The sequence below is a fragment of the Chiloscyllium punctatum genome, chromosome 5 (assembly GCF_047496795.1).
Source record: "Chiloscyllium punctatum isolate Juve2018m chromosome 5, sChiPun1.3, whole genome shotgun sequence".
NCBI lineage: Eukaryota > Metazoa > Chordata > Chondrichthyes > Orectolobiformes > Hemiscylliidae > Chiloscyllium > Chiloscyllium punctatum.
The window spans coordinates 50,109,951-50,137,507 of NC_092743.1; the positions used below are offsets into that span (position 1 = coordinate 50,109,951).

The window sequence follows — 27,557 nt, forward strand, 5'->3', positions numbered from 1 at the left end:
CTCTCTGCTGACCACACAGTCTTTTCACTCTCTGTGAGACAATCCTCTCACTCTTCCTGTTTGAAATCTTGGAGTCAGATATGAGAATTTTGCAAGTTCAAAACTGTCCCATGGTAACAAATCCATGAAATCTAACGAATCTAACGTTGGACAGAGTTTTATAATCTTTTCACAATTCCTTTCCAGGATTTTCTAATATTACCTTAAATTAAAAAATAATTTAAACATAAGAATCTTACAAATTTCACATTTGTAATAAGTGAAACTATAACACAGAAGCAAGCAATTCAGCTAAAAAGGTCTTTTCTGGCATTTACGCAAAACCCTCACATTTCTCTTCATTTAGTCACAAAACACACCCTCCTGTACTCCCTGATGTATTTCCCCTTACATCCAACTGTTATTTGCCACATCTGCTTGGGATATATTTTACATATTTTCACCATTTGTTTGTGTGAAGAATTTTTCTTGAATTCCTAATACTATATCCTTTCAATTTTGGCATTATTCTTGCTGATCTTTGTTTTTCACCACATTCAAATTCTACTACACCTCTTTTATCATAGTTCAAAAAAATCACCCAACACCAGGTTATAGTCCAATAGGTTTATTTGGAAGCACTAGCTTTCAAGGTGCTGCCCTTTCATCGTGTCTTTTATCAAATATAGACCAGTCCTATTCATGGACTTAAGAATAGTTTGACCAAGTTTCTATGTAAATTTAATAGCACTTTTCTGCTTTTCAATTGTCTAGAAACAAATTCCGCGTTTTATTTGTTTTATTTCAAATGTCCTTGTAATTTGCTTCAATACTTTTGTGATGTGTGAATTTGTACTTTCGATCGTTTTGTTCATTTATCCATTCAGTTTCATATTATCCAAGCAATTTGCGGCCTCCATATTCTTCTCAGAAAAATGCAGCATCTATACTAATCTAAATTGAAACTCATCTTTCATTTCACCAAGTTTATTATTGTCTTATACTTCATTGCATTCTTTCTTTGCATAAAGAAACAACTTCAATATGATGTCTTCCACAGATTTTGAAATTATATTTGCAATTTCTCAGACACAATATTGGTCCCCAATCCTGTGGAATGTCATTTTCTAATTTTTGCCAGTCCAAATAATTACCTTTACTCCCTACTTCCAATTTTGTTTTAGAGCCAGTCTAAAAATCATTCTGTATCCTGTCCATAGACTCCCCAACCTTAGTTGTGAGTTTAAATCCAGCTTATTCAGTTGCTTAGTACTGATACTGTATCATTTCACCTTGTCTTAAATAATATGCTTTATTAGCTAAGAAAATAACACTATCAGATGAACAGGAGTGTAGGACTGATTGAATCAACCGCTTTATTTACTCCATGCTCAGCTATTGACTTAAATAGATAAGAAAATAGTGTGCAGTAAAATGATGAATTACGATTTGATATCACGATTGATGAAGACTAATTTCATCCATTCTGAAAAAGATGTGACATGAATGTGAATCACAGAATTTTTAAGTGCAGAGGGAGGCTATTCAGCCCATCATATTTGATGTTTTACCTTTGTGCTCATCTCCTGCCTTTATCTATAGTCCTGTTTAAATAATCATCCAATGCCCTCTTGGATGGTTCAGTTGAACCTACTTTAAATACACTTGCAGGCAATGCATTCTACACTCTAGCAACTCACTGAGTGAAGAAGTTTGTTCTCACCTTAGCTTTTTTTTTCAAAAAACTTTAGTGGGGGCAGGGATGGGGCCATTTGGAAACATTTGGAAGCATTTAGGAACCTCCGGACAAGACACCTCACCCAAAGCAAGTTTAGTACATTTTAGGAAACCACCGATAGACTGAGTTCTGAGCCATTAAATGGCCTGTATAAGTTCTTTGATCTATTTTCACTAAGATTTGCAGACTGCAGAGCTGGATGCATGAATTATTTTTGATTACCATTGAACTGACAGAGAAAGTGCTGGAGAAGATATGAAAAGAGCATTATCAAAGATATACTCTGATGCTTATTATTTTGATGACAGAAGAAAGATTAATATAAACAAAATTACTCAGACTCTGTGGGGAAAATTTTGTTGACAAAGACATTTTGCATGTTTGTAAGGTTCATATAGTTGCTTTTCACTTTTTATGTGATCTAGAGAAGCTCATTTTTTATTGACACATTAGCAGTAAAATGAGGAAAAATCTGCTGTATTTTATTTCACAATGTAAATTTTGAGAGGCCCCATGTTGCAAAGTTTACCCTTAGTTTATTTCCGGGAAAAACTCTATCGATCTGTTTCAGAACATTACATGCACTGGTTCACCTACTTATTGCTTTCTAAAAATGATACATTCATACATCATACAATACTATACTATGCTAACTTGTAGGTATGTATGAAATTAATACGAAATTGCTTTGTTTTTGTAAACTTTGAACTCCTGAAAGTATGATTCTGGAACAGATAGTAGCACAGATTATGGGTTGGAAAAGGTTCACTTTACATACTTCGATAAGCTGCAATAAAATTCAATTATATAAGACTTTGCAATCATATATTCTCTTGTGGTTATTTCTTCCTTTTAATATGCAACTCTTTGATGACACAATCTGAAAATCTAATGGTAGTTTTCATAAGTGCCTGAGTATATCCAATTCAACAACACTACCATCTCCAAAGCCATTGACATTCTACCTGATTGCCTGTTCCAGTTGGATAAACCTTGTTTCCTCCACTTTATTGTTGGCAGGGATTAGTTTAGACAAGACTGGTAGTGGAGCAAGTGTCACTCATATCATGATCAATGACTGTTCCCAAATGAGATTTGGTGGTCTACACATTACTTCTCTATCTATAATATACCTGAAAATGAAATATTTTGTTTTAAATGTGTACAATTTCATCAGATATTTATTATGTTATGTTCAATCTTGAGGATTTATAACAATGCTAATTTTTTTCCCCAAAATCTGTGACAGAGTACTTATGTCTAAACTCTTCAACTTGGCAAGAATCTTTGTCATTGGTTCAGAAGAAACAAAAAGAAATAAATAGCTTATGAACAACCAAAATCAGCAAGGATTGAATTGAATTTCAAATCATATGATCAGTAATAATGTTAAGTTAGAATATATATTGATGTTTCAAGGAATTGCATTTAAGTAGATTAAATACAATATCAATATTACTGCTGGAATTGCATATTTAGTATTCTAATGAACAACAGCAGTACTCTGCTCAATTTGTGGTAAGGTCTAAGTTTTTAATTTTTTCTTTGTTATATGATGTGGATGTGGTGAGCTGGGCCATCATTTATTGCCTGTCCTTAATTGCCCTGCAGAAGGCGATGGTGAGCTGCCTTCTTGAATTGCTGCAGCCCTTAGGGTGCAGGTATACTTACAGTACTGCTAGAAAGGGAGTTTCATGATTTTGCCCCATTGAAGGAGCGGCTATGCATTTCCAAGTCAGTATGATGAGTGGCTTGGAGGCGATGGTGTTCCCATATATTGATGACCTTGTCCTTTCAGGTGGAAGACGTCACAGGTTTGTAAGGTGCTCCTAAGGAATCTTGGTGAGTTGTTGCAGTGTGCCTTGTGGATAGTTCACATAGCTTTGGTGATAAACAGAGTGAATATTAAATTTTGTGGACGGAGTGCCAGTTTTGAATGGTGTTGAACTTCTTGACTGTTGTTAGAATTTCACTCATCCAGGCAAGTGGAGAAAGGAAGATTTCATGAAGTATAGAAGAAATGATTAATGTTCATCAAACTGAACTGTATTATATGTTGTTTAGGTATCATTTTGACCATTTTGTATTTATTTACACTTTCAAGTAATCGATGTTTGTGTCAACCTAACCTTGAAGGCATTACGAATCCTTAGGCCCCTCCATTATCCCACATCACCTATTGCATACCTAATAATGAACCTTTATTGATCAAAAATACATGGAAAATAATAATATTTCCTTCCTATTGACTACAGTTTTCAGTTGATAATATTTGAGGCAATGCGTATTGAAAGCTATTAAAGAATAGGACAAAACCAGGAAATTGGCAGAAGTTAGCAAGCAATGAAGTCTGATAAAAGAATTCAAAATTGATACTTAAAGTCTTACATCTGCTAGTGGCATGCTTTAACCTTTCCTGTTGGACACAGTATTCACAATGTAAATCATACAACATAAATGTCCTTTAATATAAATCATCATGCAACAACCTGTCAACTCAAACAAAAAGCATCCTTTGGCCAAGTAATTTGGGAATTCTGAAGTTAGATGTTGGTACAAAGACAGAAAACAGCCACATAATAGAATTAATGTCAACATATCTGGTCATTGAGATAGACAAAACAATTTAGACTTTTATAATTTATCTTGTTTATCTGTAGTTGAATATCTGTAACCTGAAGAAAACCCTGCAAATTTCTTAATGCAACATTTTGTTTTTATAAATTTGACTTAATTTAAATTTTCTGAAAACATTTTAGCAAATTCATTTTCGGAAACTTTAATTTTTTTTAAGCTTAAAATGTTCGATTCAAATAATGACGGAAAGCTGGGACTGGGCGAAATGGCAAGGTATGTCACTTTCAGTACAAATTTATTGTTTAAAGCAATAGTATTATTGAAATAGTAAAAACATAACTACTTATATGCAAAATTCATTTTTGAATAGGTTACTTCCTGACAAAGAAAATTTTCTTCTTAAATTTCAGGTAGGTAATTTCTTTGGAATAAGCATATTGATATGTAAAAGAAATGCATTTGGGGATAAACGAAGTACAGTAACTTGAGCAACTGTGATGATTAGAAACACCATCCTACAATTGAAATAGAAAGATGTGTATACTCTCAATTTCACAAATGGCACATAATGCTATCAATATAAAACATGGTATGCTCAAATTATAAAATATGCAACTCTGCCATTTATTTGGATCACATTTTTTGTCATAGTGGAATTAGCTATTATTTTGTGCTGGCTGGAAGCCTGTATCTTCCAACTCCAGGATGGCGGCAGTTCGCTGATTTTTATGTTTTCTTAAGATGCACTTTCAAAGTAGGTGGCACTGTGGCACAGCCAAACCAGTATCAGCCTTTTAGATTAGATTAGATTACTTACAGTGTGGAAACAGGCCCTTCGGCCCTACAAGTCCACACCGCCCCGCCGAAGCGCAACCCACCCATACCCCTACATCTGCCCCTTACCTAACACTACGGGCAATTTAGCATAGCCAATTCACCTGCCCTGCACATCTTTGGACTGTGGGAGGAAACCGGAGCACCCGGAGGAAACCCACGCAGACACGGGGAGAATGTGCAAACTCCACACAGAGAGTCGCCTGAGGCGGGAATTGAACCCGGGCCTCTGGCGCTGTGAGGCAGCAGTGCTAACCACTGTGCCACCGTGCCACCCACCTCATCAAGCAAATGCCAAATTCCCACTCTGGGCAACAATTGTTCACAATTTTTTAAACTGTTTTGATCACTTAAAACTATCTCTGTAGATGTTTTCATCTTATAACAGATACTTATTTAAACTGCAGCAAGCAAGAAGGATTATTCATACTGTACATGTTTACAGATTTACAAATATTATAACTATTGGTTGCAATTTACAGAAACACCATTCACTTCAACATTCTGTTATTTGATTTCTTTTTAATTTTTCAGGGGGTGAATATGACTTCAACGGAATTTAATGATATTTTTGACTATTATGATCAGGTAAGTTTACTAACATCTAATATTTAACCTTTAATTAACTAAATATATCATCAGGAATATGTCACTATAAGAAAAGCAGTTTCATTATTTTAAAGAAGTAACATTTCCATTTTGGGTATGAATAGAGCTCAAGAGAACCAAATATCATTTAGTTATAAAACAATAATGTGTTACAATTAAATATTTTCTAATGTGAAAATAGTCTCAGATGGAGAAAAAAAGTGTTCAACTATACATTCCAGAGGGGGCTATCTCCTCCCTCAAGGAAAGCTGGAATTGCAATGGAGAATAATAAACTTTGGTCAGCAAAGTGCAAAGTGCAATCATTGATATAATTTCCCTTTCCCACTCAGTGCAATAGTTGCTAATTAAACTTATTACCACTAATTGATGTTTTGAGGTGCCACTGCGTGGAAGATGTCATTAGTGACAGAAAGACTGTCTTTGCAAAATAGGGGGAGATGGCCTTGTAGAAGCTTCTCCTGCCTATAAGTTGGGCTAAGCACTTCGTTGCTTGTCTTATCTGAGGCTCAGGATTTCAGTGGAAGTCTACCACTGTATTCACCATGTTTCTGACTGATTAGTCCTGCTGCGTACTTGAGTTCAGCCTCTACACTTGACAGACAGACTATATAACTCACTGATATATACGGAATGGAACTCCCAATCCAGGACAATAGTTTAGGGTTGGAGTGACTCTGGATGAGTGGAAGAAAGTTCCATTCTGTGACAAAGTTAAAAATCACACAACCACAGGTTATAGTCCAACAGGTTTATTTGGAAGGACTAGCTTTCAGAGCACCGCTCCTTCCCCAGGTAGTTCCTGATGCTTCAACCACCTGATGAAGGAATGGTGCTCCAAAAGCTAGTGCTTCCAAATAAAGCTGTTGGACTGTAACCTGGTGCTGTGTGATTTTTAACTTTGTCCATCCCAGTCTGACACCAGCACCTTGAAGCCATTCTGTGACACTATACTTTAACAGAGAAAGTCACTCTCCAGAGTGTCTCAAAAGTTAACAAATAAATTATTGGATAAATAATCCCATCAATAGCTAAGATTAAAACAATTAACAATTAATTTTGGCCAAGCAAGTTCTGTGCACCATCATAGCAGGATCACTTATTTTGCAACCTAGTGATTAGATGTTTAATTTTCAGTGCTGAAGTGATAATCATGTTCACTAGCCTGATTATCATAAGTTTGATGACAATTATCAGTCAGGATGTTTGAAATGAAATTCTTCAGAACTTTTGAAGAAGCATCTTTCGACCTGAAACACTAGCACCAACAGGTGCTGCCAGAGCTGTTGCGTTTCTCCAGCATTTTCTGCTTTTATTTCTAATGCCCATCATCCACAGTATTTTACTTTTAAGAGGGTATCAAGGGGCATTATTGATCACAAGTAAAAGTCTTGGTACCCTCTCAGTAATGGAGAAGCAGTACAATTCAGACAGTGACAATTTGGAAGAGGAATTGATTTGGTGACTATAGACTAGATTTTATCAGCCCCTCAGGAACAGATTATGAGGTCAGAGAGCTGGAAAGATGGCAGGGAAACATGCCTGAAATCTTCCCACTGCCACGACATTTTGCCTGCAGGGGGTATGACAGCAGATGAGCTGCTAACTTATAGTCAATTGATCTACTTAAGTGGCCAGTTGAGAGCCTCTTCCCAACTCAGCGGACATTTTGCCAGTGTCTGAAGGGTTCAGCATCACATGGAGAGACTGCCTAGCGATCCTTCAGCAGACCCATGGTTACCCAGCAGTGGACAGTGGCGGTTCCTGGTCACCAATATTTAAACAAAAAGGGAGATTCTGGCAGCTACCACTCAACTTACTGCTATTTGTAAACTGCAGTCTTCCAGCCTCCTGCTTGTCTACCTTGGATTCTAGCATCTGCAGTTTTTTTATCTCTCAACATGATCTTATTGAATGGTGGAGTAGACTAAGGAAGCCAAATTATCTACTTCTGCACCTATCTTCATATAATGGTTCAGCTGAGCTATTCAAAGAAGAATTAGATGTTTATCAGCAAAGGAAGACCATTCAGGAGAACGGCACAAAGTACATCCTCATTTGAAAAGCTGGTGTACATATGATAGGACCAAATGATCTTTTTGCACTACAACTTGTTACACTGTTATAAACATAATGATGGACTTCAGCCAATAACTATAAAATTTGCAGTTAACACTAAATTTGGAAATATAGTGAGGACATAGGCTACTGCAACAGCAGACATTTGGCAGGTGCAATTCAATATAGAAAACAGTGTGGTACATTTTGGAAGGAACAATGTGTGTACTACTTGCAAGATGGTACAATTTTAAAGGAGATGCAAGTAGGCCTATGGATGCTTGTGCTCCATTCACTGAGTGTGGCAGGATAGCTTGATGAAAGACATGCAATATTGCCTTTATATATAGAGGTAAGTACAAAAAGTCAGGAAGCTGTTCTAAATCTGTACAAATTACCAGCTGGAGTACTGTAGCAAATTTTAGGTACATACTTTGACAGGCTCAAAGGTTGTGGAGATTGTAAATATAGGCAGTCACCTATATTTACATTATGAACATCTGACTTATGAACACATACTTACAACCGAGATCCCATGCAAAGGTTTATTAAATATTCATTTAGAAAACCCGACATGCTAACACTGCTTCATGGTTACAAATGGCTTTTTATCCTATTTCATTTTATATCATGTTCCAACTTGCATATGATTGTACTCAAGAATAGAATGTACTCATAACCTGTGGGCAGCCTGTTAAAGATTTATGAGAATGGTTCCTGGGATGAGAGATATGAGTAGACTGCAGGGGCTGTGGTTGTTTTCAGAGAGCAGCCTTATTTGTGTACCACTTGGAACACCGGGACAGGCACCCATCTCATACATTGAAACAGGGTGCATCTCAGAGTGCTTTCTGAGTACTCATTCACTTTACACTTACTTTGACACTCAGCTTCTCTGTATTGTCATTTGTACATTGATCTTATTTTGAATGAAGTAGCACAGTTGTTCTATATTGTCTTGCCTTATAATGCAGAAACCAAGTCATGGCCTCCATTAGTGAACAGTCAAGGTGGTGGACATGTTGCTGTACAGCTATTAAAGTCATAGCTACAGCAAGTGCTTGCAGCTTATGTGGCAAACACATTGCATATCCCCTTCAACCAAATGACCAAGTTTGAAATGCAAAGGGGAGCAGTGCTTAGTTCAGTGAAGGGGGCCTGTCATCTGTCAGGGGTTGCTACAATAGTCAGTCAAGGGCATCACTTGATCTCAGTCAGAGGATTGTCCATGGTCACTTAGTTTCTTGGTGAGATTAGTCCTAGGATGCATGTCCTTATAGACGGAGGGTTGAGTCCAAACAATTTACAAAAATATTAGTAAATGGCCTGGGCCATCATCAGCGTGGAGTGTCCTCTCAAGTCAGTCAGTCTGTGGGATGGGCAATCAATCCATCCAGGGTGCTTGTGCACTGAAGGTCAAAGCTGGTTATCAGGGGGCAGACCTGTGTAAGGAACCATGAGGACATCAAATAGGGGTTGGAGCCAGTATGCTGAGACACAGAAAGAAGCAAATCTAGATACAAGGGTGGGAACAGATAATAGCATGGGAGGGCACTGCATACTACAGAAGGGAGTCCTTGGTAGTCACTGCCATCCAAGCCTCTTGGGGAGGGGGTGCAACAGATAGCAATTTTGATAGTGAGTTTGTGTGACTGATCTCCGTGTAAAGGGAAAATTAGAGATATTAACATTTAAATAAAAGAATTGAGTGTGAACATCAGGAGACTCCATGCTAAAGAGTTAACATGGACTACTATACAGAACAGAACATGGAGATGGGGGAAAGGCAACCTAAAATCTCAACATAGAGTACAATCTGGAATCTTCCATTGTCAACCAAACAACATAAACATGGCTGCCAGCATACACACAGGAGGCAGAGTAAGATTGTTTTGTTTTGTCTGTGGGTTCCACTTTATTTTTACAATGTTGCTAATAGTGAACACCACAGGGCCCTTTTCTGCATGGACCTGAGAATGTATCTGATCTCTGCAGTGACCTGGTGTACTTCTTCCTTGGTAAAAACAATGACTGCAGATGCTAGAAACCAGATTCTGGATTAGAGTGGGGCTGGAAAAGCACAGCAGTTCAGACAGCATCTGAGGAACAGGGAAAAAAATTTTTTTAAAAAAAAAATCGATGTTTCGGGCAAAAGCCCTTCATCAGGAATACAGGCAGAGTGCCTGAAGGGTGGAGAGATAAATGTCCACACTTCGGCACTCTGCCTGTATTCCTGATGAAGGGCTTTTGCGTGAAACATCGATTTTCCTGCTACTCGGATGCTGTCTGAACTGCTGTGCTTTTCCAGTACTTCTTCCTTGGCCAGCTCTCAGATATGCTCACCAAAACATTTCCAAATTAAATCAAGCTAAAGTAGGCACCACGATGGAAAGTATGTAACGATGACATGGAGTCAGTAGCAGGAGGAGGTTACAGCAAAAAGCCTTGCCCCTGGACCATTTGAGGCTTTTTTTCTCAAGTGAAGTTGTCGTCCTCTTGAGGGCAGACGGTGCCTTGTAAAAGAAGGGAGGGAACAAGCTGTGAAAGGAGATAGCAGAGAGGATGGTGGAACTTACCCTTGCAGACCCTAAGAAGTGATTAACTGGCTATAACATTGCTACACCTGCCTCCAGACCAATTAGAAAATGGAATTCAATCTGGATAAGTGTGAGGTGGTGTACTTAGGCAGGACAAGCAATGAAAGAAAATACATGATGAACAGCATGATCCTGGGAAGCACTGAGGATCAGAAGGACCTTGGTGTACATATCCACCAGTTCATTAAGGTAGCAACTTAGGTAGATAAAGCAGTTAAGACGGTATGAGATATTTGCTTTTATTAACGGAGGCAGAGAGTTTAAGAGTAAGGTGGTGATGCTGGAAATGTATAAAAAAGTTAGCTAGCCCACAGTTAGTGTATTGTTGTAGTTCTGCAATGCATATTATGGGAGAGATGTGATTACATTGGTGAGGGTATTGAGGACATTTACTAGGATGTTGGCTGGACTGAAGTTTTAGTTACGAAACGAGATTGAATAAACAGGGGTTGTTTTCCTTAGAGCACAGGCAATTGAGAGGACATAGAAATAGAAGTAGGCTATTCAGCCCCTCATGCCTGTGCTGCCATTCGATGAGATTATAGTTGATCTCTGGCTTAATTCCATATACCTGTTTTTGGCCTATATTCCTAAATACTTTTGCTGAACAAAAATTTGTCCATCTTGAATTTAAAATTAACAACTGATCCAGCATCCACTGCAATTTCTGAAAGAGAGTTCCAAAAATCTATCACCCTTTGTGTGTCAAAGTGCTTCCTATCATTGATTCTGAATGGTCTGGCCCTAATTTTCAGGCTATGTCCCTTAGTTCTCATATCTGCAACCAGTGTAAATCATTTATTTACCTTGTTTTTTCCTGTTAACACCTTGAAGGCTTTGATCAGATCGTGCCTTAAATCTTCTAAATTCCAGAGAAAACAAGTCTAAATGATCTCTCCTAATAAGTTAACGGCTAAAGTCGAGGCTATCATTCTTGTAAACCTACAATAAACTCCCTTTTTAAGGTATGGTGTCCCCAATCTATTCTTACTCTCAGTGAGGTCTAACCAGGTTTTTGTTTAACTGCAACTTAACTTTCGCATCCTTACACTCTTATCTTATAGATATAAAGACCAGCATTCACAGTCATGGAATTTTAAAGGTTATGCATTTGAACCACAGTTCTCTTTGAGCGTCCACTGTACTTAACTTCATACAATGTAGAATATACACTGATGTATATTTTTTTTCAATTCAAAACAGATAACGTTGCTCTTGCTTACATTGAACTCCATCGACTACAGATTTACACATTCACCTAGATTTATAATATCCCTTTGTAATTTTATGCTGTCATCTACATTATCAGCAATCTATGACTGAGATTTATAAAATTATGAGCACAGACAAGATTGGCAGGAAGGAACTTTTCCTCTTGAAGGAATGAATGACCAAGAGGCATAGAGTTAAGGTAAGGGAAAGTCAGTTTAGAGGGGATGTGAGGAAATTTTTTCCCATTCAGTATGCTGGGAACTCACTACCTATAAAAGGTGGTAGAGGAAAAAAACACTCCTCACGTAGTACTTAGATGTAGACTTACAATGCCAAGATACATAAGGTTATGGAATTAGAATAGTTAAGTCATTACTGTTGACCAGCACAGACTCAATGGGCCAAAAAGCCATTTTCCCTGCTGTAGATCTTTCTCACTATGATCATGGTCACCACACTGACATGGATAGTTACTTCAGACCAGAGAGACATCGTTTGGTGTTACGATACCCTTCACTGGTCCAGAGGAAAGAGGATGGCCCATGTCTCCATTACCTATTCACCCATACCTTGCAGGAACCTGTCTGTGAAGTCAGGTGCCAACTTCACCCCTCAGTCATGTCGTTTGGAATTGCAGAAAACCTGGTTTGAAATGGTGTGGTTTTTAGGATTTAAATATGGGCACCCTAGGAGTGAAAATTGGAAGGTCACAGCATCAAGGGACTAAGACATTTGGAAGGTATCCCTCATTGAAACTCTTCAAAATTTACAAAACCAAAATTGGGGAGGGGGGGTGGGGGAAGGCACATCAAGGGTGTGCGTGCGTGCTTGTGCATGAGAGAGAGAGAGAGAGGGAGAAGAAAGAAAGAAAGAGAGAAAGAAAGAAAGAGAGAGAGAGAGAGAGAAGGAAAGAGAGAGAGAGCGAGAAAGAGAGAGCGAGAGAGAGGGGTGGAGGAACAGGAATCAGCCTCTGCCTCTCTTTACTTGACATACAGCATATTTCCAAAATTTTAGTTATTTGGGGTTCTTTTAATAAATGAAGACTTTTGAGATAAATCCACCTGGACAATCAAAGACCATTAAACTTAAGGATGTCTTCACTGCCGTAACAAAATTAATTGCTTCTTGCTTCTATATACTTTGCTTTTATTTAAATATGCATGATTTGAACCACAGCATGGAAATGGTCAGCATACTCTGGCAGCTCCCTCCCTAAATCTGTCTCTTTCTAACTTTTCCTTCCTTTAAGGGAAATTTTCAAATGCAAACCTTTCAAACTTTGTCATCGACTATTCTACCATGGCGGAATTTAAATTCAGTTAATAAATCTGGAATTGAAAGCTAGTCTCAGTAAGGATGATCATGACTGTCATCAACTGTCAAATACCAATTTTTAAGGTTCTTTAGGGAATGAAATCTATCGTCCTTAACTGATCTGCCCTACATGTGACTCCAGACCACAGCAACGTAGTGCAGTCTTAACCGCTCTCTGGAATGCCCTGTCAAGCCACTTGATTCAAGATCATTTTGGGATGGGCAACAAGTGATTGCCGCATCAATAACTATTATGACATTTCTTCATGGCACAGGATTAAATTGAATTCAAGACACTCACAGGGCAGTGAAGATGGCTTCTGGCATACTGGCCTTCATCAGTCAGGACATCAAGTATAGAAGTTGGGAAGTTTTGTTGCAGTTAAACAGGACATTGATGAGGCTGCACTTGGAGCGGTGTGTTCATTTTTGGTCACCTTGATAGAGGAAGGATATTATAAAACTGGAAAGAGTGCAGAAGAAGTTTACAAGGATGTTGCCTGGACTCAATGATCTGAGTTATAGGAAGAGTTTGGACAAGCTAAAACTTTTTTGTTTAGAGCATGAGGGGGGACCTTAGAGGTGTATAAGACCAAGAGTGGCATGGATAGGGTGAATACACTCAGTCTTTTTCCCAGGGTTGGGGAATCAAGGACCGGAGGGCATCACTTTAACCTTAAAGAATAAAATAAAACCTGAGGGACAATTCTTTTGTTTTTACACAGAGGACAGTGTGCATATGGAATAAGCTGCCAGCAGAAGTGGTTGAAGCCAGTACATCATCATTTAAAAGGCATTTGGATAATTACATGGATAGGAAAGGTTAAGAAGGTTATGTGCAAAGTGCAGGGAAATGGGGTTAGCGTGGATGGAGATTTTGGTTAGCATGGAACAGTTTGGGCCAAAGGGCCTGTCTCTGTGCTTTGGGACTCTATGACTATGACTATGATTCCAATGAAACACTCTGGGTCATTTCACTTAATTTTACAGTTAGTGACTAATAAAGGCAAGTTTAGAAAAGCATCATAGGACCTTTAGAAGCTATTCAAGGACCAGCAGGATTTGTCCAGTTTTTGATTAATATAACTTGAGTTATTATATCTGCATTCTTTACTTGTTCCTGTTGTTAAAGATTGTGGTCATCTGGAAATATGGTATTTTAATACAATTTGAGTTTAGTGATTTAAAAACGATGGACATTATTTTTGTAAAAATTCATCTGGTTCATTAACGATAATTTCATAATAAAACATAAATACTGCAGATGCTGAAAATCTGGAACAAATACAGAGAAGGTGAGAAAAATTCAACAGATGTGGCAGCAGAGTTAACTTTTTACGTTCATTGTGACTTCAGAACTGAAAAGGAGTCGGAATTTTGTTTTTAAAACTAGCTGAAAAGATTAAAAGGAAACCACGGAGAATAGATTACAACTTCAAGGTAAGCATACCTGGAAGAGAAATGACAGTGAATCAAACATTCAGATAAAAGCAATATATTGTAGATAATGGAATTCTGAAAAAAAATAGAATGCTGGGAAAAAACCCAGGTCTGGCAGCATCTGTGGAGTGAGATGATAGTTATCACAGAGGCTAGTTTTACACCAGATTTATTAGTTGAATTTAAATTCCCTTTTTATCATGGTGGAACTTGAACCTATGTCACCAGAATATTAACTTGAATTGCTACATTACTCGTAAAACTGTTATTACCACAATGCTGCAATTGCTCAATAGTGTTTTATCATGTCTATTAGTTTTTTAAAAAAATTATTTCAATAGTGCTGGCTGTGATATAATATGGACAGCTCTGAAGTACTTCTCTGCATGGTTTACTTGTCAGATGTGACTTGTCAGACTTATAACAATAGACAACTGAAAAGGACCAAGTAACTTCACAGTGCAAATATAATTCTGAAATGTTAAACTTTTAGTAATGAGGACAGAAATTAGCAATGGAGGGATACGCCGATATCATATCACAGATTTTCTTATTTTTCTTTTGCTTAGGATGGCAATGGATACATAGATGAAAATGAATTAGACGCACTATTAAGGGATCTCTGTGAAAAGAACAAAAAGGTAGCAAAAATATATCGTTAAGCCATTAATTTTAAATAAGATACAGAAAATGAAAGCATATTTTGAAAGGTTGTGCATGGAATTTAACTGATTTCTTTTCAAATTCAGGACTTAGACATTCAAAATCTTACAACATATAAGAAAAGCATCATGGCTTTGTCTGATGGAGGAAAACTCTTTCGGAAAGATTTGGCATTAATCCTGTGTGCTGAAGAATTTTAAATATCTTGCATTCTTGTGTGCTTGTGATTTGTGTGACGATAGCTGTGTGCTAAAAGGGTGTAGGATATGCCTTTAAAGTCCACTGAATGCATATAGATTAATCAGTAGAATGTGCAACACATTCTTTCTGATCTGTTGTATCTATACTCTTTGTAATTTACTGCTTTTGTATCTACAAAATTCATACAAAATATATACTGAAACTGATAATAGAAAATGTGGTATAAACAAATGTTTTTGTCCAGCAGTGAGAGAAAGGTTTATATTAAATGTTCACAAACTGGTCAAGATTGTTTAATACATGTATTGAAGGTATAAAAGATACATTGTGTAATTTCCATAATTTACAATTAAAGATGTTAAAATCAACCCCATAGAAAAGATTTGCATTAGTCATTTGTTTCTTTTGTGCCAAATGTCTTTTTTAAAAAAAAGTGTAATACTTTCAATTCGAGGGATAACAAATGCCAACAAGTAAAAACAATTGAAGCTGAAAATTTCTGGTACTATGCAATTTATTAATGAGTTCAAGTTAAAACCCATTTAGTTTTTTCCTTATTTATTTTTCCTGCTTATTTTAACTTGGATTTTGTTCTCTTCATCTTTTGCCATATATCTGGGATAAACAAACAGACATAGAAAATGTGTACAGGAGATACTTATATACAGAGAATTCAGAGACTGAGAAAACAGAATGAATAAGGTATGGGGAAACTAAACAGCTAAGACAGCTTAAACCAACAAATAACAATTAAACAGAAATGTCTGCTATTAAAATTATTCTGTACACTTAATATTGATTGCAGACTTATTATAACGGAGCTTTTTGCTTACAATGCAATCACTGGAGCTGTGTATAGGGCACTGGGTTTTAAACTTGCCTTTAATTTGACATGTCAGAAGGAAACAAGTAATTAAAAGTTTCAATTACATAATCTAATATAAAGGTCTTATAATTCCATTGTTTAAAAATTTAATTTCCAAGCTACTATCATATGATACATTTCAAAGGGTTAGGACATCACACTGGTATGCATCTCTTTCTTTTCAGAAAGATTTACAAGTTAATTTACAAGTTCAAGGATTCATCGCCTCAATTTCTATCCCATGGCATCACACAAGTGTTTATAACATATTACCTGGGAAACTTTTCAGAGTAAGTCAATTTGCTTCATGGTTGGACTGATTAGAGTAGCAGAACCTCAACAGTGCAATTGTCAAACTATGATTCCACAAGCATTGATAATCTTTTACTGTTATAAACTTTAGCACCAAAATTGTTGCTATAAAAGATATTACAAAAGGTTTAAAAGTAAATTGACAAAACTGATTAAAAGTAAATCAACTTATTTACTTTAAAGTTAAGATAATGCCTGGTGAAAAACACTTGACAAACATTTGTTTAAACTCTGTTCAACTGTTTGCAAGATTTATGACATACTTAGGAACCTTTGGTCTTCCTGATCATAGACTCTAGCATATCCCATTGTTCACTTGTGACCTAAAATATTAAAAGAACATGTTAATGTTACTTGGCAAATCAAGTTCATAAAAGAATTCAAATAGAGATTGAATCCAAAACTAAAGTATTATGAAAAAGTAATAGCAATCATTAGCTCCTGCTTTAGTACCAACATGTAATAAAATTTGATTTAGAGTTTTAAGGGTGTGCAGTATGATGGTGAGCAAAAATGTAGTTTGTTGGAAACCACACCTTTTGTGTTGATAAAAGGCTGCTGACAGCCTGGATGTCTATGGATATTTTGCTCTGTCTCTTGTGTTTGATGGATTTATGAAATGAAGACTTAAGAAAGGAGTGATATAAGAATGGAAAAAATAGCTGAAGTTGACATTACCTTCTGTAGACTGTTAAATTCACCAGCTATGGAAACATATTCAGCACCATCAAAGCGTATGACCTAGAAAACAACATAATCACAAGTTTAATATTCAGTTATTTAAAAATATACTTTACTGCAAAATACAAACAAAATTCAGTGACATTTTTTGTGCAGCTGTAATACAGAATACCAGAGAGATCAAGTTATTGCTTTTATCCAGTAGCTTGAAGAGCCAGAGTTAGTTCAACTGTTTTCTGCATAGTGACAACTCAGTCAATTTGTCAACCAATTCATGCTATTTCTCAGATATTTATTTTTTCAGCATAAATGGTTGTGTTCTTTTGAAAGTTTGTAATCTTGCAGTTATCCTGATGAGTATGAGATGAAAACAAATTGGCAACAGGTCTCGCTTTTCAGCATTTCCCCAGATTACTTAAGAGCCTTGAACTTAAGCAAGAAAACCAAACTCATGGAAACGTAATAATGAACAACCACCAATAGATCAGATCGAAACTCTGCAGTACTGCTACAGCTAGTCATGAATGGTAGTGGTTAATTAAACAACTCACTGGAGGCGACATCACAAATTGGACAGGGCATGGCCTGAACTACGAGAAAAAATTGGAGACTGGAGTTGTTTTCTTTGATGCAGTGAAGATTGAAACAAAACCTGAAAAAGGTACGATTGATTGAAGGACACAGATAGGATGGATAGGAAGGCATGTTTTCTATTAAAGAAGGGTGAATAACCAGAGCACATACATTTAAGGTAACAGGTAGGAGTACTGCTCCTCAGATGCTGCCTGAACTGCTGTGCTTTTTCAGCACCACTCCAGTCTAGACTCTGGTTTCCAGCATCTGCAGTCATTGTTTTTACCTAGGAGGCTAAAAGATGAGCTGAGGAGAATCTTTTTCATTCAGACCATAGAGTTCAGAACTCAATGCCAAAGTTGAATCAGAAACTCTGGTATAAATATTTACATGCACTATCATAGCTTCCAGCACGGAGTCAAAATTAGATTAGTGTAGTCAAGAACATTGTTGATCAGCAGCATGGACACATGAGCTGTTTTGCCTCCTCCTATGCTGTAAGTGTCTATGAGATTTTCAAAACAACCATTTTGTTAAACATCCATAACAGTACAATAGCCAGTGCAGGCCAGGATAGTGAGAGAAATGGAGAAACATAGGGGATGTTGCACTCAAGCAAGATTGATGGCTTTGACCTGAGTAGTAGGGATTACAAATTTAGAAGTGCTACCAAAAATAAGTCCAGTGGGCATGTTGCACCATATCCTTTAGATTGTAGGGAATTGCAGCCATTGTATGCCAATGATAGATGGTGGATGTTGAAGCTTGCAATGGGATGCCAACATAACAATTGTTTCAACTTGGAAGATTGATATTCTTCTGTCTTGTTGCAATTTTACCCATAGAGAGCACTCTCAGATTTCTGTCTTGTCTCTTGTACTTGATGAGGAACCGGTACGGAATCGAGCTATCTAGTATTTGACCAGTTCTGGGAGACATTGTATTCGTAAAGCTCATCCATTTGAGTTCTGAGTGAAAGGTAACTTCGCTGAATGTCAAGGTTTCAGTTCTGTCTTGTTAGAGCTTTTCATTGCCTGCCTATAGGTTTTATCAAGAAAATGTGTCTTAAATAAATATCAAGCATAATCTAAGTATTAAAGACAAATACTGTAAATGTTTGAAATATAAAATAAAAAATGCCAGAAGTACTCACCATGTCTGGAACCATCTGCAGAGAACAGTTAATATTTAAAATTCAAATGAACTTCTATCAGTTTAGATGCTGTCATATCTGCTAACTATATCCAGTTTATTTTGGTTTTATTTCTTTCCTAATGTTAACTTACTGCTCCTGAAACCCAGTTGGCATAGTCACTGCAAAGGTAGGTAGCAAGATTGGCAATTTCATTCACAGTACCAAAGCGGCCCATTGGAATTCTCTTCAGCATTTCTTTCTCAAACATACCACTTGGGTCAAGTCGGCTAAAGGCGCCCTACAAATAACAGAAAATACAAGTGATTTGCTGCAGAAATAATAAACTGATCAGACACCTTTAATTTGAAAGTCACAACACGTCTCAGTAATCTTCAGCTCTGAATTGTAATACAATTACTTCAAAACAAGGAGCTAAATCCAGGCTCAACTTGGCTTGCTAAGACACTAGAATTGAAGATTGTTGCACGGCTTTACCTCTATTGTCTGAAACAAAAATGTCTAACCAATCATTGGCATTAGGTCATATTCATCACCTGAAAAGATACAAGGTGCTGATTTTCTTTGGATGTATATTTTGGCTGAGCTTATTTCTAGGTTACAATGCAGATGAAAAAAAAAGTTGGACCGAGCGTGGCTAATCTGCTGTAATTATTTTGAACTCCGTTATTGTCTTTGTAGATAGTTAGAAGTTAATATTGTCTTAATAACCCACAAGGGTAAAACTGAGTTCCACTCAGGCTAGAGCTCCCTGTATGATGGAATGAGTGCAAAACATTGGCAGCTTGGTAAGTTATTTAAACTATTATCTTGAGAATTAATGTAAATACATCTCGAAAACAAAATTGGGCAAATATTCAAATTAATTTGGACTAAAAAAACTTGCAAATTGGATATACACAAGAAATTTGAAGCTGAAAAATAATGGCTTTTTCCTTCATTCTCATAAGAGATGTGGTGTCACTGGCAAGGTCAGCATTTATTGACCACCCCTAGATGCTCTTGAACTGATTGAAATGGCCTAGTTAAGAGTAAATCACATTGCTGTGGGTTGTGTGTCACACATAGGCCAGACCAAGTGAGGATGACAGACTTTGTTTCCTAAATGTCATTTGTCATGTCAATCATTACATGGTTACTGTTAAGATTAATTTGGGTAATTTTAGATATTTATTGAATTCAAAGTTCAATATCGGCTATGGTGGGATTTTCACAAACAAGAAAGTAGTTGGTACAATCACCAATACCTTTGTTTTAATAGGTCCGGGCTGAATCACATTGAACCTCATACCATATCGGCCCCATTCACCAGCAAGTGATCTGTACATTAAAGAGAAAGCAAGATCAGTTTCTGTGTTAGCAAAGGCAAAAAACATTGGAACAACTGAAACTTGAAAAGATAAAACAGGAAATAAAACAAATTTAATTAACAGCATATTTATTAATCAAAGACATCACTTCCAAAATACTGAAATCATTCTCTTCTGCAACTTAAGTCAATTATGATGGTTACCGTTGGGTTGGCTTGAAATGTCACTGCACCATAATACATAAAACTATTTCTGAAATAAAATTTGGTGATTTAGACCCTTTGTACTGTTCTGAGAGTCTAATGATATTCCTTTTATCTACCTCTTCAATAAAGAAAACACTACAAAATATCAAAGTGATATTTTCAACACAGTTTAAAAGCTAGGTTGCACAGAAGTGTGAACTCCAGATTTATTTTGGAAACAAATCAGACATCAGTGCATAATACTTCAACAAAATGTCAAACATCAAACCACTAAATATGCCCAAGTTCAAAAAGATTTTTCTGCTGTTTTGAAGTTGCATGTCAAAAATTATGAATAAAACATCTACTCAGGACTCCTGCAGAAAAAAATCCTTTGCACTGTTGCTTTCAAAGTATTTGACACAGCTCACTTTATATATAGATTCAAAAAATAATAGGAAGATATTCTTATCAATATATTTAATGTTACAATTAAAACTTCAGTATTGAGTTGTAGGCAGCATGATTAAACTGAGTGATAGGATGATTCCATACATTAAGCTCAGTTCATTTTAAAAGCATATCTAATAATAAGAAGAAGCCTATATACAAGCTAGAAATGCTTTGTAAACTCAGAAAATGGTTTCAGAATGGCCAAGAGGGGAATGCAAATGGTATTAATGACCAGGTAACATGTTCTAGGAATGCCCAAGCTCACTGGTGATGTAGCAGTATACAGAACGCTCAGGAAAAAAGCAAATCTGCCTGGAAACATCATTAACTGAATGGACAGAACAAGAGCAGCTACTCCTATAATCACAGGCTGCTTCTCTCCTATGCTTCCTATCGTTCACAAGTGAGGCTATTGCAGCAAACACAAATCAGAACCAGCCTGTGATTGGAGGAACATTGAGAGGGTGTCTGGTACAGGGTCATGGGGCCTGAAGAGATTGAATTGAAAGGGCTGGGGGATGAGAGGGAGAGATTTGTTGTTGGCGTCAGAGGTAAGGGGTATAGAAGAGAGGGAGTTGTGGGGGCAGGAGGAGTATTGGGGGGAGAAAGAGGGTGGGACAAGTTAGAAAAACAGAATGAGGTGGCTATAAAGGCAGGAGAAAGATGGAATGCTGAGGAAAATAGAAAGCAGAACACTGCAAGATGGGTATGAGAAAAGACGAAAATGAACAGTTTTAAATCAGTCAAAGTCAGGAAAACTGGAAATCACCAAGGTAATGAATTGTGCGCCAACTCAATTGAAATCTCAAGCTTAAGGTTCCTTATGGTTAGGACTACTATATTGCAGGGGAATATAGTGGATGCTATTGTAGTGGGCATGGTGTCAATTGTTTTGCTGTCGACGTAAATTTAAATAGCATGGTGTCTACAGTTTTATTGTGTTGCATCTTCAGGCTTAATGTAGAGTTGCTAAGTATTAAGAATATTAATGTACTCTAATTCTGCTTATGGAAGAGTTCAAATACCTCACGTCAACTAAAACACAGAAGCTATTATTACTATATGACTGCACTATAATGGGCTGAGAAAGAAAAAGCTGAGAACCAGAACAACACCCTCATGAATACCTCAAGAACAGGCCTTCGGTGAGTGGGGTGGGGACGTTAGGTGTGGCTTAAGGGGCAATAAAATATTTTCACTTCTGTTCACAGCTCAGAGGGATGAGAGGGAGAAAGTTACAGACTGGGGGAAATGCGGGACCCAGAAACAGGAAAAATCATGATCCTTGGTGCTTCTCATTTCTTGGCCCTAGGTTTCAAAACAGACTAACTGCAGAAAAAAATACACGAGTATGAGCTATAGAAAATGGACAGCAACATATCCCTTTTTGAGTTTTTTTTAAAAACTCACTCAACAAGAATTTTGTATTCTGATTTTGTTTTTAAGACTTGGTACATCAAATCTCTGCAATATATTGATAATTATTAACTAATGTAACAGGATACCAAACTTCATATAACAAGCTAACTTCAATACCCATTGTCCATTTGACCAAGAACGTATAAAGTCATAGAATCACACAGCATGGAAACAGACCCTCCTGTCCAATCAGTCCATGCCGAACATAATCCCAAACTAAACTAGTCCCTCCCACCTGCTCCTGGCCCATATCCCTCCAAAATCTTTCCTATTCATGTACTTATTCATCAATCTAAAAGACATTTGGATAAGATTTCAAGATCATGTACAGCATTAATACAGCAGATTCCGGCAGGAAAGAATGGTAATACGGAATCTACAACACCATGTATTCCTACTAAATTTATTATTCCAAAGTGTTTTATAATAAGCAGACCTGAAATTCCAAAGGATAACATGTCGTGGTGTAAAGGATGGGCAGCAATTTGTGCAGGAATGATGCAATTTAACCAAATAGCCAGACAGTAAATCACAGAACTACAGCACAATTGTTTTTTTTACAAACCACATTTAAGCTTTTATTTACTGAAAGACATCATAAACATGGAACTCAAAACTCAGCAGTCACAAGTTCTGTCTGCCTCTGCGCACAAGATTGATTAGAAAATAATCTGTTTAGAGATGTTATTACACACCACTGGAGCCGATGGAACTTGAACCCAGATCTTTTGGCCTGGACATAGGGACACTATCACTGCACCACAGTTAACATCCACTGGCTGAATACAAAGAAACCCATGATTAACTGATTGGAAAGAGGAGATAAACAGGAACAAAGTAACTTACTTGTACAGGAGTTTCGTCAGTGAAATTGGTCCAAGTGCTTAACACAGAACTAATGAAAAAAATGGACATGCGGCTAAAAGTGGTTACAAAAAGTTTGATCAAAAAATTGATGAATGGTTTAGAGGAGGAGCCAGTTGTGGGCAGTTATAGAGAAGTTCAGAGAAGTGTAGACATAGTTGAAAACCACGGAGGAGTATCATCCAAGTTCATGATGAAGAATCCCACGTCAGGGAAATGGACTGTTTGGGGAGAGTGGAAGCTCAGCAGTTGTACAGTAAAAACCGATCAGATAGAGTGCCTTCAAGACCATAAATAGTTTTAAAAATGAGACGACAAATTAAAATTTTAGACTTTAAAGCTTCAGGAGCAATTTAAGTAGCTGGATGATGCGGATAAATTTTGAAAAGGATTAGCAGACTTTAGGTAAACTAAAATTTATGGAGCGAGAAAAGTGGAAGGCTGGCCAGGAGATCACTGAAATAGTTGTATCTCAAGATGGCAAAGGCAAGAAAGGAAGTTTCAGAAGCAGGTAAATTGAGGAAGGTAGAGATAGGTGATATTTACCTCAGTTACGTTCTCTGTGATGAAGAATGTATGGGCCTGAAAGCAAAGTTCAAGGTCAACAGAACATGAAAGTCACAAAGATACATTAAATATAGGAGGTAGAAAAGCTGCATGTTTGATGGTAAAATTGGGTGGGTGACTCAAAAGGTCATGAAGATGATCCAAAGCACAAGTGAGAAATCTGAAAGCATTTAGAGTCAGTAAGAGTTAGAAAACAACAATTACAAGATCAAATACTGTGTGGGAATGAGACAGGCTCTGATTTTGAAACTAACCCATTGAATATCTACAAATATAAAGAGACAGCACTAGGTTCAAAAATAGTTATTTATATAAATAAAAAAACACACCTCGAGGCATTATACAGAATCAAAAGCATACAGAAGATAACAGAGCCAAATGAGTTATTAGAACAAGTACTAAAAACTCTGAAAAATGTTTAAAACAGATATAGAGAGGGTTAGGGAGGAAACAAAGTTAAGCTTGATTTGGAGCTGCTGGTGTTGGACTGGGTTGTACCAAGTTACAAGTCACACAACACCAGGTTGTCAACCACCTGATGAAGGAGCGGTGCTCTGAAAGCTAGTGCTTCCAATTAAACCTATTGGACTATAACCTGGTATTGTGTGATTTGTAACAAAGTTAAGCGCTTACATCATTGATGGTAGAAGTGCTAATGGTGAGGCAAATCATGGTAAGGATCACTGCAAGCTAAAATTGGGGAAACAAAGAATTTCCTCCATGCCTTCTCTGGAACAACCAGATCCTTCCTATAATGTGATCAGAGATTCCACATGCCTTTTTAACCACCTATCCTGCTGTCTTCAAGGATCTGTGGACATGAACACCAAGGTCCCTCTGAACTTCAGTAATTTCCAGTATTCTCTCACCATGTAAACACTTGCCTTGTTAGTTCTCCACAAGTGCATTACCTCAAACTGTTCCAGGTTGAATTCCATTGATATCTTCCTGCAATTTATGGCTATCCTCCTCACTATTTACCACCTTATTGAAACAAACAGAAGACTCTGATGTGGTTTAACAAGGTACATGCTAAGAGGACATTTTCACCTTATTTAGAACTGGAAACAGATTTAAATTAAGAAGTGCCAGATTCAGGATGGAGATATGCAGCAAGTTGTTGTTTAGAATTCTCTTCTCCAGCTAGCAACAGATGCTCTGTCATTGGGGATATGGAAGGTAATTGAAAGGGATCAATTAGTTCGGGGTGGGGGGTGAGTGTGGTGCAGGATGGAATTCAGGCCAACAGCAAATTAGCCCAACATCAAACTGAACTGCTAAACAAAGCAAATTACCTAATGTTCACATAGTTTAAATCCTTTGATATGTTCTCATTATGTTTTAAGAGGGAAGATTGATCTTTGCAAGACTAAACCAGGAGCAAGTTAGAATATTTAAATACATTTAATCATATGTCAAATAGATGGAAGGAAAATTATAGGATAAAGAAATAAAAGACAGGAAAAAATCTTTAAACCAATATTTTGTATAAGATAGTTCCAATAACAAAAATCTGAAAAAAATGAGGCTCAATTCTGAAAATTAATGTTGTGGTAAAAGAGTTGCTGGGCAGTAATAAGATAAATTAAGTTATTTCCATCCGAATGCACAAGCCTTAACCAATGCTGACACATTTACTGGCCACTTTTTGTAAGGATGTGGGCATCACTGACCAGTCATCCTTAATTGCCTGAAGGGTTGCCCAAAAACTAGCCACATTGCTGGAGGTCTGGAGTCACATTGAAACCAGAGCAGTTAGATCAGATAAGGATGGTATTAGTGAATCAGATGGGTTTCTCTCGATGATTAGTGGTTTCATGGTCATTGCCAGACTCTTAATTCCAAACTGTTGTTGAATTCAAATTCCATTTTCAGCCATGGCACAATTTGAACAGAGGTCCCTAGAATATTATTTAGGTCTCTACATTATAACAATGTGAGTAATATCACTAGGCCATTGCCTCTCAGGTGACAAATACCATAAAATCACACTTGTATACATACTTCAATTCTGAATCGATCAGTGAGGTATATTAGTTAGAGTATAGTTTGTGAAAGGGCAAAAACACATCAGATAGCAATCTATGGCATTCTGTAATATACTGCAGATGTGTACATACTAAGTGATATTGTTCAACGTAGCTTACAATAACAAGGAGTGCTGATAGATCCACAGTTAATCTTACACAAACTATTTCAATTATAACTCACTTGCTCATAGCTTCCACTCCTGCTTTTGCAGAGGCACTGGGCATGACAAATCCTGATCCAGTCTCTGCGTAGATGGTAGTAATAGAGAGGAAACATGCACCTAAAAGACACAAACTACTACAGATTGCAAAATCTTCACTCAGTGAAGCACACATTAGATGAACATGATCGTTGCCTTCTGATCATGTGACAATGAAATTATGTTCTGTATTTTCCATATTCAAACTTCCACTCAAAAAAAATGTTTAGTGTATTCTTTCAAGGGATTTGGGTTTTACTGGCTGAGCCAGCATTTATTTCCCATCCCTAGTTTTGCTCGAAGAGTTGATGGCGAGCTGCCTTCATGAACCACTGCAGGTTGCTATGCTGAAGATGATGCCAAGCTTCTTGAGTATTGTTGGATCTGCACTCATTCAGGAAAATGGGAGCATTCCATCACTCTCCTGACTTGTGCGTTCTATTGGTTGACAGGCTTTGGAGTCAGAAGTTGTGTTATTCCACGCAGGATTCCTAGGGCTAGGCATGCTCTTGCAGATACGGCTAGTCCAGGTTAGTGTCTAGTTGGTGACAACCTCAGGATATAGTTACATTGCTAGTGGACTTGTTAGACTTATCCTGGGAGTGCTTGATGCTGCTGATGACTGAAGGTGAAGTATTTCAGTCCTACAGCCAACACTCTTTGCTTTACAAAAACATATTTCAAAATAAAATACATGAAAGCAGAAAGTACCACCGGACATTTTACATGCACACAAGCAAGGAGGATCCCACTTTATCAACTGATCCAATAACATAACACTGAAGTGTCAGTCTAGATAATGGACTTGAATTCAGAAGTGAGAACTGAACCTACAGCCTTAATGAGCATCAAATCCATGTAATCTAATGGACAAAAATCATTCTGTTATTTTGTAATATACTTAAGGATTTTTATACAATGTTTTAAAACACCAAAACATTTTCCTCACCTTTTTTTGCTTTAATCAATTCTTTTCCAATTTCTAGAGTTACATATGCAGTACCATTAAGAACAATATCTACAATAGTTTTAAAAGCATTAGCAGAAAGACGTTCCGAGGGAGAGATGAAGTTTCCAGCAGCATTATTGATAATAACCTAGTGTGCAAAGAAAGAAAATGGCTTTAAAAAATGCACATTCAATGCAGACTGCAACATCAAAATGCAGTAATGATTCATGCCAGGTTATTATAGTTGGGTAGCAAGATCAACTCAGCAACTATTCAGCGCACTGTCCAAGAAAATGACTAATGCATTGACAGCACAGCATGTTGAAACTGTACAATGCAACCGAACACTTGGCTCTGACAGAAGCAAGAACTGACATTGTCAAACTATTCAGGAAAAAGGAGATATCCAAGGCACTTTATAGCATTATTTATGGAATGATATGGCTGATGATAACATGGTTACTGATGTACAGAAGTTGATAATCCACTTGATAATGCTATTCATCAAATCACAGATTGGGACCTGTTAAGTGTTTCTGAAAAGGAGAATAATTTTTATAGATTTTAATTCACATTCAGTGTATACAATGCTGCCAAGTCTTATTCTTTTCTGCACTGGGAAAAATATTGCAATTGCATAAATTGTATAACACTTGCACAGACTAAATTCACCAAAAAAAAAGGATCTCCACAGAGATTACTTACCAAATAAAATTCAATAATAAAAATACTTTTGGATCCTTGAACAATTTTTGGCATTGGTGTAGATGGGAA

General features: G+C 37.0%; 2 protein-coding genes across 4 annotated transcripts in view; one reads left to right on the forward strand and one right to left on the reverse strand.

Moving 5' to 3' along the window:
• Window positions 1-15,590, forward strand: part of calb1 (calbindin 1) — a 79,236-nt gene extending 63,646 nt beyond the window's left edge. Inside the window, exons 7-11 of one of the 2 annotated variants that reach the window (XM_072570283.1) lie at window positions 4,512-4,567; window positions 4,665-4,704; window positions 5,663-5,716; window positions 14,928-14,999; window positions 15,108-15,590. In XM_072570283.1, coding sequence (XP_072426384.1) covers window positions 4,512-4,567; window positions 4,665-4,704; window positions 5,663-5,716; window positions 14,928-14,999; window positions 15,108-15,221 — 336 coding nt within the window. In that variant the 3' untranslated portion in view covers window positions 15,222-15,590. The remainder of the gene's footprint in view (window positions 1-4,511; window positions 4,568-4,664; window positions 4,705-5,662; window positions 5,717-14,927; window positions 15,000-15,107) is intronic. The other variant, XM_072570284.1, reaches the window with a different exon arrangement.
• Window positions 15,591-15,685: 95 nt separating this feature from the next.
• Window positions 15,686-27,557, reverse strand: part of decr1 (2,4-dienoyl CoA reductase 1, mitochondrial) — a 28,485-nt gene continuing 16,613 nt past the window's right edge. The window contains exons 5-11 of one of the 2 annotated variants that reach the window (XM_072570282.1): window positions 26,784-26,931; window positions 25,816-25,915; window positions 20,054-20,126; window positions 18,940-19,086; window positions 17,078-17,140; window positions 16,663-16,722; window positions 15,686-15,837 (exon numbers count right to left, since the gene is read on the reverse strand). In XM_072570282.1, the coding sequence (XP_072426383.1) occupies window positions 16,663-16,722; window positions 17,078-17,140; window positions 18,940-19,086; window positions 20,054-20,126; window positions 25,816-25,915; window positions 26,784-26,931 (591 nt within the window). In that variant the 3' untranslated portion in view covers window positions 15,686-15,837. Of the gene's footprint in view, window positions 16,723-17,077; window positions 17,141-18,939; window positions 19,087-20,053; window positions 20,127-25,815; window positions 25,916-26,783; window positions 26,932-27,557 lie in introns of both variants that reach the window. The other variant, XM_072570281.1, reaches the window with a different exon arrangement.